General features: G+C 36.8%; 1 protein-coding gene across 1 annotated transcript; it reads left to right on the top strand.

Moving 5' to 3' along the window:
• The first annotated feature begins 324 nt into the window (after window positions 1-324).
• On the top strand, window positions 325-11,427 carry cenpk (centromere protein K). Its single transcript, XM_079811539.1, has 10 exons — window positions 325-431; window positions 634-777; window positions 1,076-1,132; window positions 1,261-1,324; window positions 1,464-1,510; window positions 1,601-1,683; window positions 4,964-5,059; window positions 9,459-9,594; window positions 9,691-9,744; window positions 10,993-11,427. The coding sequence occupies exons 2-10, from the start codon at window positions 667-669 to the stop codon at window positions 11,146-11,148; spliced, it is 804 nt and encodes a 267-aa protein (XP_079667665.1). The 5' UTR covers window positions 325-431; window positions 634-666; the 3' UTR covers window positions 11,149-11,427.
• The last annotated feature ends 940 nt before the right edge of the window (window positions 11,428-12,367 follow it).

Genomic DNA, 12,367 nt, shown 5'->3' with positions numbered 1-12,367 from the left:
TCCTGCGTGCTTGCTTGATATTTTGCCGTTACAACCGGAGATGTTTAGTCTTGTGTGTGTGCGCACTTACCTCAAATACACACAGGCCTAAATATATTTTGGTGTCGTTTTTTAAAAGTATGTTGATGCAGTCTTTTATTATTATTTACGAGTCTTATAAACGTCTCGTATAAGTCCATGTTTTACATTAAAATATTGACAAATATTCAATTAAGTTGTATGCAATATATAGGCAAACAGGTGCGATTAAACAAATATACAACAGTTTTTATTTATTTTTTGCGTATAAGCTGCGCATTTGCAAAGCCCTCGAACGTCCACAGCGTGTGACGTCATGACGTTGTTGCTGGCGGTATTTTTGTTTGGGGTTTGTGTTTAGTGCCAAGTCTGGGTGTAAGTTAGCATTCGCGTAAAAGAAAAAACGATATATGGTGAGTACCAGCATGACTGTGTAATTTAGATTTACCACATGATATCGCCAAAAAATGAAAACAAACGTTTGCAGTTTACAGAACTGTTTCGCGTTTGAAATCTCCAACTTAGCTGCAAGGCTAACTTTTACCTTTTGTATGTATCTGGGTGGAGTTTTCTCTTTTCTGCTCTTATGTTTGTTTCTCTTTATCACATCTGTAGACACCAGCACCATCAAAGTAACGTTAAACAGAAATGGAGCAGGACAAACAGTCCTCTCAGTCTTCAAGTGACGCAGGATGTATGGACACTGCAAAAGCTGTGTTGTTAGAGGAGTGTGAGGAGCAATTTGGACTGTTACAGGAGGTAATGTGCTTTGGTGTTGTTTTCAGATCGGTGGTCAGTTGAGGTGAAATATACAAATTCTTTGTCATCTAAAAATATATACAACTCTTTATGAACCACAAGGCGCACAGACCAGGGTGATGTATTTCTTATATAATTGAATGTAATGACAAAACAAGTTACATGTTTGCCAGATTGATTCAGCCCTATGCTATTTTATTCAGATTTTTGCTATTGTGAATTATTTAGACAGCAGCTGCAAAGAGAAATGCAGCTGGGATGCAACTGCCTAGTTAACACAAGCATTTATATCTTCCAGCTTCAAAATGAGATCATTTTGGCAGACACAAAGGCTAATGATGATGAGGCAAATGAGGTCTGTCTTTCTGCTTTTGGTACTTTTTAGTTTAAGCAATTGTGTGCATATAAATGTGTTTTCAGTTGAGGCCAAACTCAATTTTAATCTTTTAATTGTATTATTATTATTATTATTTTTTTGAGCAGGCAGTGAATCGCCTGATTGCAATCACATCTGAGCTTGAGCAGTGGCAGGACATGGAACCAAAACGTAAGCTATTATCTATTGTTTTATGTACTGTTTCAAAATTATATCATTTAATAAATGCAATATTCAAGACTCCGGTAACCACACTTTTAATTGCACAGTTTATGTTAAGACATTTATTATTATTTTTATTATTTTCTAGTGCTGACAACAAATCCTGAAGTCTTATTAGCTGTTGGAAAAGAAGAGGTACGTAAATAATTAATTTAATAACACTTAATAGGCAGGCAGGCAGTGAGTGTACCAAAATATACAACTTTTTACACTTTTTCCTCACAGTTGCAAAGACTCAACAGTCAACTTAAAATGGTCCTGTCATGCTCACAAGCAAAGTTGGATGCCCAAAAACAGACTTTGAAAAGGTATGACATAGTTTTTGTTAAAGAGCCCCAATTATGCTTTTGTTATGTTACGTTTCATGTAGTGTGTTATATAGCTATTTGTGAAGGTCTGCAGTTTCAAAGATCAAAGCACATGATAAATGGAGTTCTAGTCGTCCAAAAGAAAGAACCGATTCTGAACTGCCTGAAACAAGTCGTCAATACTTTGTCTTTCTTCCTGCACAAGCCTGCGTAGGTTTGTAACACATTTGCATAATGCCAGCCAGCCTATGGTCTTCTTTGGCTGCCCACAAACAACATCTAATTTGACCCACCTTTAAACACTGTAAGGCCTGGAAGAGTTTGGTGTGTGCTGTCAACATAAGAAGCTGCTGTTAAAGCAAATCCATTTTGTGTGCACTTCCAAAGGATGAGGACTCGGTCTTGAATTGATATGGTTAAACCAATGCCATCATTACTGTTCGTATCACATGTGCTGAGGAGTCCTTTGGAGCTGAAATTCAGATTTGCTAATACTAATAGGTGTTTCATTTCTGACAAGCGGTTGACCAATCAACAAGACTGAGCCACCTGATCAATCAGAGCAGAGTAGGCTTTCGGAAAGGAGGGGTTTAGAGAGACCAAACCGTTTCAGACACTGAGAAAAGGTGATGCTGCAATCTATATTATGAGAAAATTAAAGTATTTTTTGACCTTCGATGCACGTAAACCTACTGTAGGAGACTTAAAGGGGTGGTTGAGCAGCTTTTTTTGAAGGCTTGATCGTGTTTATGGGATGCACATGGGTTCATGCTTCGTTTAAACAAAAAAACCCCCAAATTTTTCACATATTTTACCTTTATTCTACACCGCTGTGTCCCTTCACATAAAACGGTCTATTGAGTTCCTGGTTCTATGAAGCCCCTCGCTCAAAAATAGTATGCGTTGTCTGGAAACGTCAAGCCCCTTACCATTACGGGTTGTTGCATGTGCTCCTGCATTGTAAATAATGGCGTCCGTCAATATTGCCTTATCAATTTGAGCCCGAATCAGACCCAGAGACGATTAGTGAAGAGCTTAACCTGCGCAAGAACAGCTGACACAGGACGTTTCAGAATGGTATGTTTTTTTATTTATATTTCTTTGTAGATATGCTGTTATTTGTAAATGGTACTACTGTTTATGTTAACTTTTGATATACGGTTTTAGCCTGTATTAAAGCCTTAGTACAGCAGAATACATGATTGCCTTGTAGCCTTTTTTTTCATATAATCGACAAACGATACTACGGTTCTCGTAGGGATTATTTGATTACAGACTGTGGACCTATAGTGATCGCTACTGACTGTAGAGCACCGTTAGTTTTGTCTTTATAGAACAAGTCTAGCCAAATATCTGTCGCCAGAACTATTGAGACCATTATGAAGACTAACCATGGATTTATTACTATGGCCATATCAAACACACAACAACCATGTTTAGCGTGCCTGTATTTACACTGATCACTTAAACGCCAACAAACACCAACATTCGAAGTTCGCTATTGGGATTAAATAGAAGTTTGTAGGTGTTTGTCGGATAAATTTGAATTAGCAAAAAGCTAAAAAAAAAAGGTTATCGGAGCCAAACAGTGTTTGCCTTCATTTTACGTCCTTGCTACAGCATAAAAATAACGATAGAAACTATTCATGGAAAACACATCAACAAAGAATAAAACATACTTACAGGTTGTGGCCCATAAACAACAGTTTCTGCTTTTAAAGTGTCAACTGCTCCATCTTTAAAGACAAGCTTTTTTTTGGAATCCGGCATTGAGGAAGCTGTCCTCCGTAAAATGTGCAGCACAGAGAGCTATATTTGGATTATAACGTTCAGGAACGGAGTTAAAAAATAAATTTGAACCATTGTTCCTTAAGTCCAGCGTCCATAGGAAGGCCGAACAAAGAGGATCTGCAGTCGGGGTGAAAATGACAGCGCTTCGACAGCATGGCTACAACACTGTATAACTCTAGCTCTTATCAACATGGCCTTTGCTGTGTGTTCGCGGAGGCGTGGTTTATGTAATTTTTAGGTTTAGTGATGTCACTTACCCATGAGAAGCTCGTCGTAGTCCCTACCAGCCGCTTGTTGTAGTCCTTAAAAAGCAATTTCTTTAAAAGAAAATATGTCCCTTTGAGCGTTGTAACGTTGCAGTTACAAGTTTTAGTAGTCTGTTTGTATTGTCTATATTAGGGCTGTCACGATTCCTTGATTAAATTTGAATGTTTCATAAAAAAATTAAATAAAGTAAATCTTTAATTGATATTTACCTGTGTCGAGTAACTGACAGTGTTGGGGAAAGTTACTTTGAAACATAATGCAATACAATATTGTGTTTTGTGTTACTCGCTTAAAACGAAACTAATTGCATTACTTAAGCCCCATTTCCAACCAAAATTACCCGAAAAATCCAGGAAATCCTGTTTGTTATATATAACAAAAGAGTTATATTTTTGGGGCAAATGAAAGGCCCGTTCACACCAAAATTAAAATAATTAGGCTGAAGGAAATGCAAATTCACGCCTGTACAGTAGAGGGTGCAGCTCAAACAGACCTTTCGGCTGTGCTGCTATTCTAGATTGCAGAAGAATATGATGCAGGAGAAGAAAGTTTAACACTTACTATACCAATAATAAAAAAAAAGTCATTTTTGCTAATTTAACTGAATCATTGAAGTACATTGGTCAATAAAGTGAGATTAAATGCATACAAATCTTATTTATTTAAAAAAAAATTCCATCACTGAATTTATTCATTTTGTGCAAGTGAGATTAGTAAATGCATGATCACATTTAGTCTAGAACTTCAATAACATCAGTTTACACACAATGCCTCTGCACTTACTCCTGACTTTTCTCAACATGGCGACAAGAGAGATGTCAGTCAATAAATGGGAAAAGAAAGTAACTTGTGTTACTTGTTTGAAAAAGTAACTCCGATGTTTTGTTGTACATTTAAAAGTAATGCGTTACTTTACTAGTTATATTTAAAAGTAATCTGATTACATAACTTGAGTTACTTGTAATGCGTTACCCCCAACACTGGTGACAGCCCTAGTCTATATAGTCTTTACGTTTTAGTCATTTTAGTATCAACTAAGTTTATATATATGTGTGTGCACTTTTTTTCATGGTTTTAGTTAACGATAATAACTTTTAAGATTATTATGCTTAAATTATCTTTAGGTCATTAGGTCTGAAAAAAATTATTGGTGAAGCATGATTGATATCACAAATTCATGAATAATACAACATGTATAAACTCTGATTAAAATGTTTTTCAGGGAGCAGACGTGGCAAGCAGAGAAGAAAGAAGCATTGAATGCAGTGTCGGAGAAACTCACCAGATTACAACATGAAAACGAGAAATCAGAGCACAGGTTCTTATAATGCTGGGATTCAAATACATTTTTACATCTGCTTAAAGGGATATTTACCAAGAATGTAAAATGTACTCACCCTCATGCCATTTCAAACCTTTGAGGTTTTATTTTATCTGTAAAAACAAAAGGAGAATTATTTTTAGCAATGTTCATTCTAGTGTTAATTTTGTCACCTATTTTTAATTTAGTCTTAGTCTTAGTCTTGTGCCAAATGTCCTTGTTAGTTTTAGTCATATTTAGTCATTCACATATCTTTTTTTGTTAGTCAAGTTTTAGTCGACTAAAAGTCTCGTCATTTTAGTCTAGTTTTAGTCAAAAGACAACTCAAGGTATCTTAGTCAAGTTTTAGTCGACCAAAAGTCTAGTCATTTTAGTCTAGCTTTAGTCAAAGGAAAACTCAATATATTTTGTGGCAAAATAAGTTACATAAAGTACATATAACCTGCATAATGTGCAACAACACCATAGCTAACTGGTTGATTTACAGCGTTTTTCAGCATTAGCTTATGACACGATGGGCACAAATATCGAGTTCGATCTTGATTCAGTATGAATTCATATGTATATAGCCTACTGTACATAGTATAAGGGAAAATATGTTTTTTACACTTTTTTGGGGTTATATTATATTTGCTTGCATTCTTTACTATTCACTATTATTAACATTTCAAAATTTCACAAATAAGTAAGGAGTTATGATCTGTGTATGTATTAAAGAGCCATACAGGCACCCAGTGGGTAATGGCATTACAAGTGAATTTTTTTATTTTTCCAGCCACAAAATGACTCTAATTTGCCTCTTTGCAGTGGAATTCTCTATTTTAACCTTAATTAATACACTAATTGTAATATAAATAATAAAAATATTAGAAGAAAAATATTTTAAGTGATCATTAATGGACCATAAGTATTGCACAAATAGTATTTAGTACCAAAAGATCTCCTCAAAATATTCAATAAATATTATTGAATTAAAATATAGGCTATTTATTTTTGAAATAGTTAAGGTGTATGGTCACATTTGACCATCAATGAGTACAAGTATGACTTAATTAGTAAGGAATACCTGAGGGCTAAATACAAGAAAAACATTAATATTAATGTTAACAATGTTGATCTCTACCACTCTCCATAATAAAATGATACTGTAAATGTGGCTGACGCACACTATGCTGTACTGTTTACCAAAAATTGCTGCAAACACCTGTAAAGGGAAGCTGTTGTGTAACTTACGCGGCTTAAGCCATTCAAATATACTGACACAGCGCTAGAGGTATTGAGCGCTCCGGGAACCACGTGACCACACGCGCGCGGCCGCGAGATGACAGGCGGAGTCTGAGAGAGACCTGTACTCCAGCAACAGCGGGAACTCTTTCTGAATATTTTGAACAGCTGAATATTCATCTCATGATGTAAAAGTAGAGACAATTGTAGACGAAAATGAAGAGAGATTTTATCTTAGTTTTTATTTTATGCAAAACATTTTAGTCTCGTCCTTTTTCGTCAACAATAATGCATGTTAATTTAGTCTTAGTCAGTGTTTTTGGACATTGGTGCAGTCTCGTCATCGTCTCGTCTTCGTCATGGAAAAAAAGGTCGTTAACGAACATATTTAGTCTCGTCTCGTCTGACGAAATTAACACTAGTTCATTCATCCCCTTACTGTGCATGTGATAACTAATAATACTTGCTTATAGAAGATTATATATCTATACACACACACTGTGTTTTTAAAATAATGATAATGTGTTTTACAGTAAAGGTGGTGGTGGTGGGGGGGGTAGTCTAAAGGCCTGTACACACCGGGACGAATATCGCGCGCGCTTATCGCCAGCGTTTTTCGTGCCGTTTTTCGGCGCGTCTTAAGTGTTCACACCCAAGCGATTTTCACTGGCGCTGCGCCGAGTGAGCGCGCACATTCAGTAGATGCGCTCCCGGTACACAAGATGGTGCTGCGGCACTTTAAGCCTCTGACACTCGCTTGTCACACAGAAGGAGAAGAGAGACAGTATTTACGTGCTTGCCAAAACCATAGACATATTATGTATATGGACAAAACCATTCACACACTTTTTGCTAACTGGCAAGCAGCATCAGCAGTTCATCTTCTTCTTTGTCTACTTACTACTTCTTCGTCGTATCAATGCGTGCTCGGCAAGACCGTTTTGTGCTTGACCGCCACCAAGTCGTGTTTTACTGTCACTTCAGCAGCTCCAGGCACGTGAACAAAAGCGCCGATCTCATTGGTCGGACAGTTTTTTACGCGCTGCGTCAAAAAAAAAAACGAACCCGAGGCGTTTTTTTTTAAATTACGCTTTTACGCCTGGCGTTTTGCGCGTCGGTGTGAACACTCACATTGGCGCCCATTGTTTAGTCCCGAGGCGTTAAACGTCGGCGATAAACGCGTGCGAAAATCGTCCCGGTGTGAACAGGCCTTAATGCTATTTCATGCATTCTGAGTTTTTTACACTGTTAAAGAGTTGGATTCTCATGCTAACATGGCCAAATTTTCAAAAAATGAGTTGGACGTATGGCAGAGTATTTCTGTGCCAAAAATACTCCTTCCGGTTTCTCACATTTTTCTGAAAGTTTTTTTTTTCGAGTATGGCCCAGTATGAAGTCATAAACGGCAGAAAATTCTTGTATGTACACTTCTCCCGGAAAAGCATGTGCACACACCAACCAGAGCAGGAGGTAACGGTAATTCGGGTAACGCAAGTCAGGAAGGATTTTTTAACAATGTCACCAAAGAAGTGTGTTTTTGGTTGCGAGGGAAAGATGACCTTGTTCAGTGTTCCTGGTATTTTCTGTGACAAATGTTTTATAAGAAAGGCCCGTTGGATTTGCAGATCGTTGCAGGCGATGAGTAAAATGCATCAAATGTCTGTTTAGTTGGCAATCGGCATACAATGTAAACAACACGAACGTATAGTGACCATAATGCGATGCAGTGGCGTAAATTTGTGAGTGGGGGAAGTCATGTTTAATGTTATCCTTAACGTTACATCTCCTAACTATAGCATAATACCATATTGTCAGTCCAGAGATTCTTCACTCGGTCCAGTGGTAGAGCGTTTGTCCAACGATTGTGTCTGAGGTTCGGTTCTGGGTTTGAATCCACCATCGTATAGTTTTTTTTCTCATTAAAACCAAAGGTGTTCATCAGTGATTCTGTATCAAGAGCAGGGACACATTTTTGTACATTTTATTTTGTGATTTTAAAGGTGGGGTAAGTGCTTTCGGGTAAACGATGTTGATATTTCAAATCACCAAAACAATGCAGGCAACGACTATGGCGGAATCTGCTGTGTCAGCCGGCCAGGGTATGATGCCATCAATAAGTGAAAGCAATGTGTGTTACTATGGTAATCCAGGTCGAATGTTACATGAAAAAGTCATCCCTTACACCCCAAAAACACAAACACAGTTCTCATGAACAACTCGATAGCACGACCAACTAACGAACATATTACAAATATGACAAGATTAGAGGGTTATATCGATCACGAAAAGAGGACCCAAAGAAAACAAACCTATATTAGGAGTATATTATCGTACTTTTCGGACACACGCTTGAAACAGCAAGCATCATGAGGGAGCATCAGAGGTTTATACAGTGTGGAAATGAATGGGTCTTTATCATTGCTGAAGTGAATGATGATACGATTGCAAATGGACAAACAAACGAACATGACACACAAGCATATTCAAGCAAAAGCCACCATATATTAGTTCTGTGAAACAAAACAAAACCAATGTTACTCGCCTATCGAGAATAAATAAAGCAACCTTGGCGTCCGATTGTGGGCCTTAGCCCTCCTTGAGTTCTCTCCAGCGCTGGAAAGCTGATACTTCTTGACTGATCATAAGCCTTCTTTTGTTCCATAGACATTTTCCACATGTGTTTTTTTATCTGCCATCTCTCTCTTTCTGTCATCACTCGGCTAAAGTCCGTCTTGTGTCGTGTATTTTGAATAATGACGTGCACTGAGCACTCTCTTCTCGCCATCATACGTAGACACGCCTCTTACTGCTGATTGGCTACAAGTTTGTTTTGGTCCTCGGTCCGAGACACTTTTATAAAGCAGTTTTGAACTGACACTTACCCCACCTTTAACCGGAGCGAATAGAGTCTATGATGCACATCTATGGTGTGTGTGTGTGTGTGCGTCCGTGTGTGCATATGACTCTTTAGCACCACGTGGGTTTTTTTCCGGAAAGTGCCAGTACAGCTTATCTGTCCTTTATAAATGTAATAGAACTAAAGGCTTTTGAGATATGAAGGATGCAATACTACTTTGTAGGTACTCAAGATTAACATGAGATTGGCTGAAACTGTGTATGTTTGCCCCCCTTTAATAATCCAATCCTATTTTTTTCACATTATCTTTTACAGTATTTTGCAGGATATGAAGAGAAAAATTAACAATCTAAAGGACTATCATAGCATTCTCATGGAAATGCTGAGCGACATGTTAGCGGAGCACTTCCCACTTCCTGATCCCCTAGGAAACGGCACAAAGAAAAAAAGAGTAGGTGGCATCTTCACCCTCACAATCAGATCAGAGAATATTGGATTTGGATTTTTTTAGGCTGTTGTATATGAATATTGGATTTGGATTTTTCAGGCTGCTGCATATGATGCAGAGATTAACCTGATTTCACTGAGTGAGATTATCGAGGTATGTTAAAATACCCCTTACCCATCACAATAATCTTTACCGTATGTTTGTAATCTTCCTAAAATAGAATAATTGTTATAATTATAATAGATAATGTTATTAAAATAATAGAATGGAAATTAACTTGTTTCTTGACACATTGTGTTTAAAGGTACAATAAGTGATTTCTGTGAAACCCTGTTGATATACCCAAACAAACACACCCCTCGCTTCATTGCTCCGCCCCCCCAAATACACAAAGACACAATGCAAGAGTGGATGTCTCCCTATCATAGCTGAAGTGAAATAAAATAATACAGGGCTTGACATTAACGCTTGTCCGGGACAAGTGGATTTTTTGAAGGGGCAAGTGAAAGAGAATTTTACTTGCCTGACCGGACAAGCAGCCTGATTAAAATAACAAAAAATAACTAGGGAATCACCAAAATGCAAGAATTATTCTGATCATTATTTAAAGCAGTTGTATTTTTTTTTTTTTGGTAAAATTATTTAATTTGATTGGTAACAGCCCTATAGTGTCTTATTCTAATTTAATTTATAGATCAAATTAAAAAAATAAAATGAAAGCTGAAGCATAGCCTATATTTAATAAGATTATGGAAAAAAATGCCCTTTATAAAAGGTAAAAATATCACAAATATGCAGATTTAAATATGTCAAAACTGATTGAACACTGGTGAGAATATTGCTTCAGAATAAATTATATTTACAACACAAAAAAAATAAAAAGATTTCAGGACAAGGACATTTTTTACTCTGACAAGCGAGTGACAGATTTACTTGTCCGAAGGACACTAAAAAAAGTGAACAAACAAAAGACGAGGACAAAACAAAACAACGAGTATAGCATGAGTTGGTTGTTAGTCACCAGCAGCAAACCAGCTCTAGACAAACAATGATACTCAAAACTGTCCTGTTACTGTAGCTGAGATTACAACACATGCATATCTTGCAATGTTACTCACGAATGGAGCAGAAACAATGCAATATCTGCATCCGTTTTCTGGCCTTCCAGCTTAGGTCTCTCCAGTGCTAGAAAGCTTTTCTAATATTAACGAGGGTCCTAAAGCTCTTGCCTGATCATGACCTTTCTTTTTTCAGTGTTAATCCTCTGACCTTTTTCTCTTTTGTAATATCTCTCAACCATCTTGCTCACTCTCTCTCCCTCTTCTCAGAAATCGCTTACTGTACCTTTAATTTATTAACCCTCATTTAACACATTTAATCAGACACATTTGTTTATTGCAGAGATTGACCAATAAAACTTTAGAAACTCCACATGACCCTTATGTGACTACTGATGACACTTTCTGGCCACCGTACACGGAGATGCTTCTTCGCAATGGAATTGCAATAAGACATCCAGAAGATTGCAATAAAATTCGTCTGGAATTATTTTTTTAAATCTAAAGAGCACTTGTTTGACTGTAGTTAATTTGTTTGTCTATAGTTCATTTGTTTGCCTATAGTTAATTGTAAATGTCTGTTTTTACTTAATCTGCTAAATATTTGCCATTATGGTATCACATTGCAGTTGATTTTGTTTTTTAATTGCATGTCAAGTCCACCATTAAGACTGCCTGTTTCTCTTCTATATATATTTGTGTTGGTACTTGTTTAACTGTGTATACATATGTCAAAATGTCAAAAATAATTACTTCATTAAAACCAACCTAAACATTCACTTTGACTTTTAGCTGTCTCCAATGCGCATTCAAGATGTCAGTTTGGGAAATTCTCACGGTTTGTCCAAAAACAAAACTTCTCTCTAATCTCTATAATTAGCTGTGTTGAAGATCCCTTTTGGGATAAAAAAAATACACCTTTCAAAAAGGTTTCTGTAAATGTTACATAATTTTAATATTACAGTTAATAAGTAATACATTCCCATTTTGTTTAAAAAGTGCTCAATTTGTTAATAGTGCAGTTTGTGAGTAGGCTAATATTGTTCTCTGTATCACAATCACTATGTGGACTTTGCTTACACCGTCTGTTAATATCAGTAAATTTACAGTAATATACAGATTTTATTAACTAAGGCTGTTATATTATATGGCATTATATGATTTAATGACAGGAACTGAACTAGCCTACTGCAGTATAGTCACCAAAACACCGTCCATGATAATGCTTATAACATTTTTACAGTAATGTCCTTGCAACAGCTGACACAGCTGCTGGTGTTGTACAGTTAAAATGAACAATCAAAAATATAGTGTTGCTACACTTAGAAATATTAAATGGAGCAAAACCTAGCTTCGTGACAACTAGCCCCAGGGTATATTCCTGTGTAATGCCATGTTCTTTCAACAGAGGGCGCTAGATAACTACCTTTTCCACTGTCGGTCTGTTGCCCTTTACCTGTTGAAAATTCGACTACAGGTAGGCTAAGGTACATTGAACCAGTTAATGTAGGCCTAGTCGGTAAGAAGTAAACTTAGCCACATTATGTAATTGTTAATTTTGCTATTCGGAAACATTAGCCTAACTTACACTGGACAGTAGGCTATAGATGAAATTTCGGCGACACCTTGTGAATAAAAAAATAACGAGCTACTTGTTCATATATTGTCCTTCCGACAACTAGTCTACTTAAGTTTAACAGAGCTGCCAACTCTCACGC

The sequence above is a fragment of the Gobio gobio genome, assembly GCF_949357685.1.
Source record: "Gobio gobio genome assembly, chromosome: 3".
Lineage (NCBI taxonomy): Eukaryota > Metazoa > Chordata > Actinopteri > Cypriniformes > Gobionidae > Gobio > Gobio gobio.
The sequence above is the reverse complement of the archived record's forward strand: the minus strand, read 5'-3'. Positions and strand labels throughout refer to the sequence as shown.

Bases quoted from the DNA above. Each gene is read 5' to 3' on its own strand.
- cenpk (XM_079811539.1), top strand. From the start codon at position 667: ATGGAGCAGGACAAACAGTCCTCTCAGTCTTCAAGTGACGCAGGATGT. The intron at 778-1,075 runs GTAATGTGCTTT...TATATCTTCCAG, and splicing joins AATTTGGACTGTTACAGGAG to CTTCAAAATGAGATCATTTT. The intron at 1,325-1,463 runs GTAAGCTATTAT...ATTATTTTCTAG, and splicing joins GCAGGACATGGAACCAAAAC to TGCTGACAACAAATCCTGAA.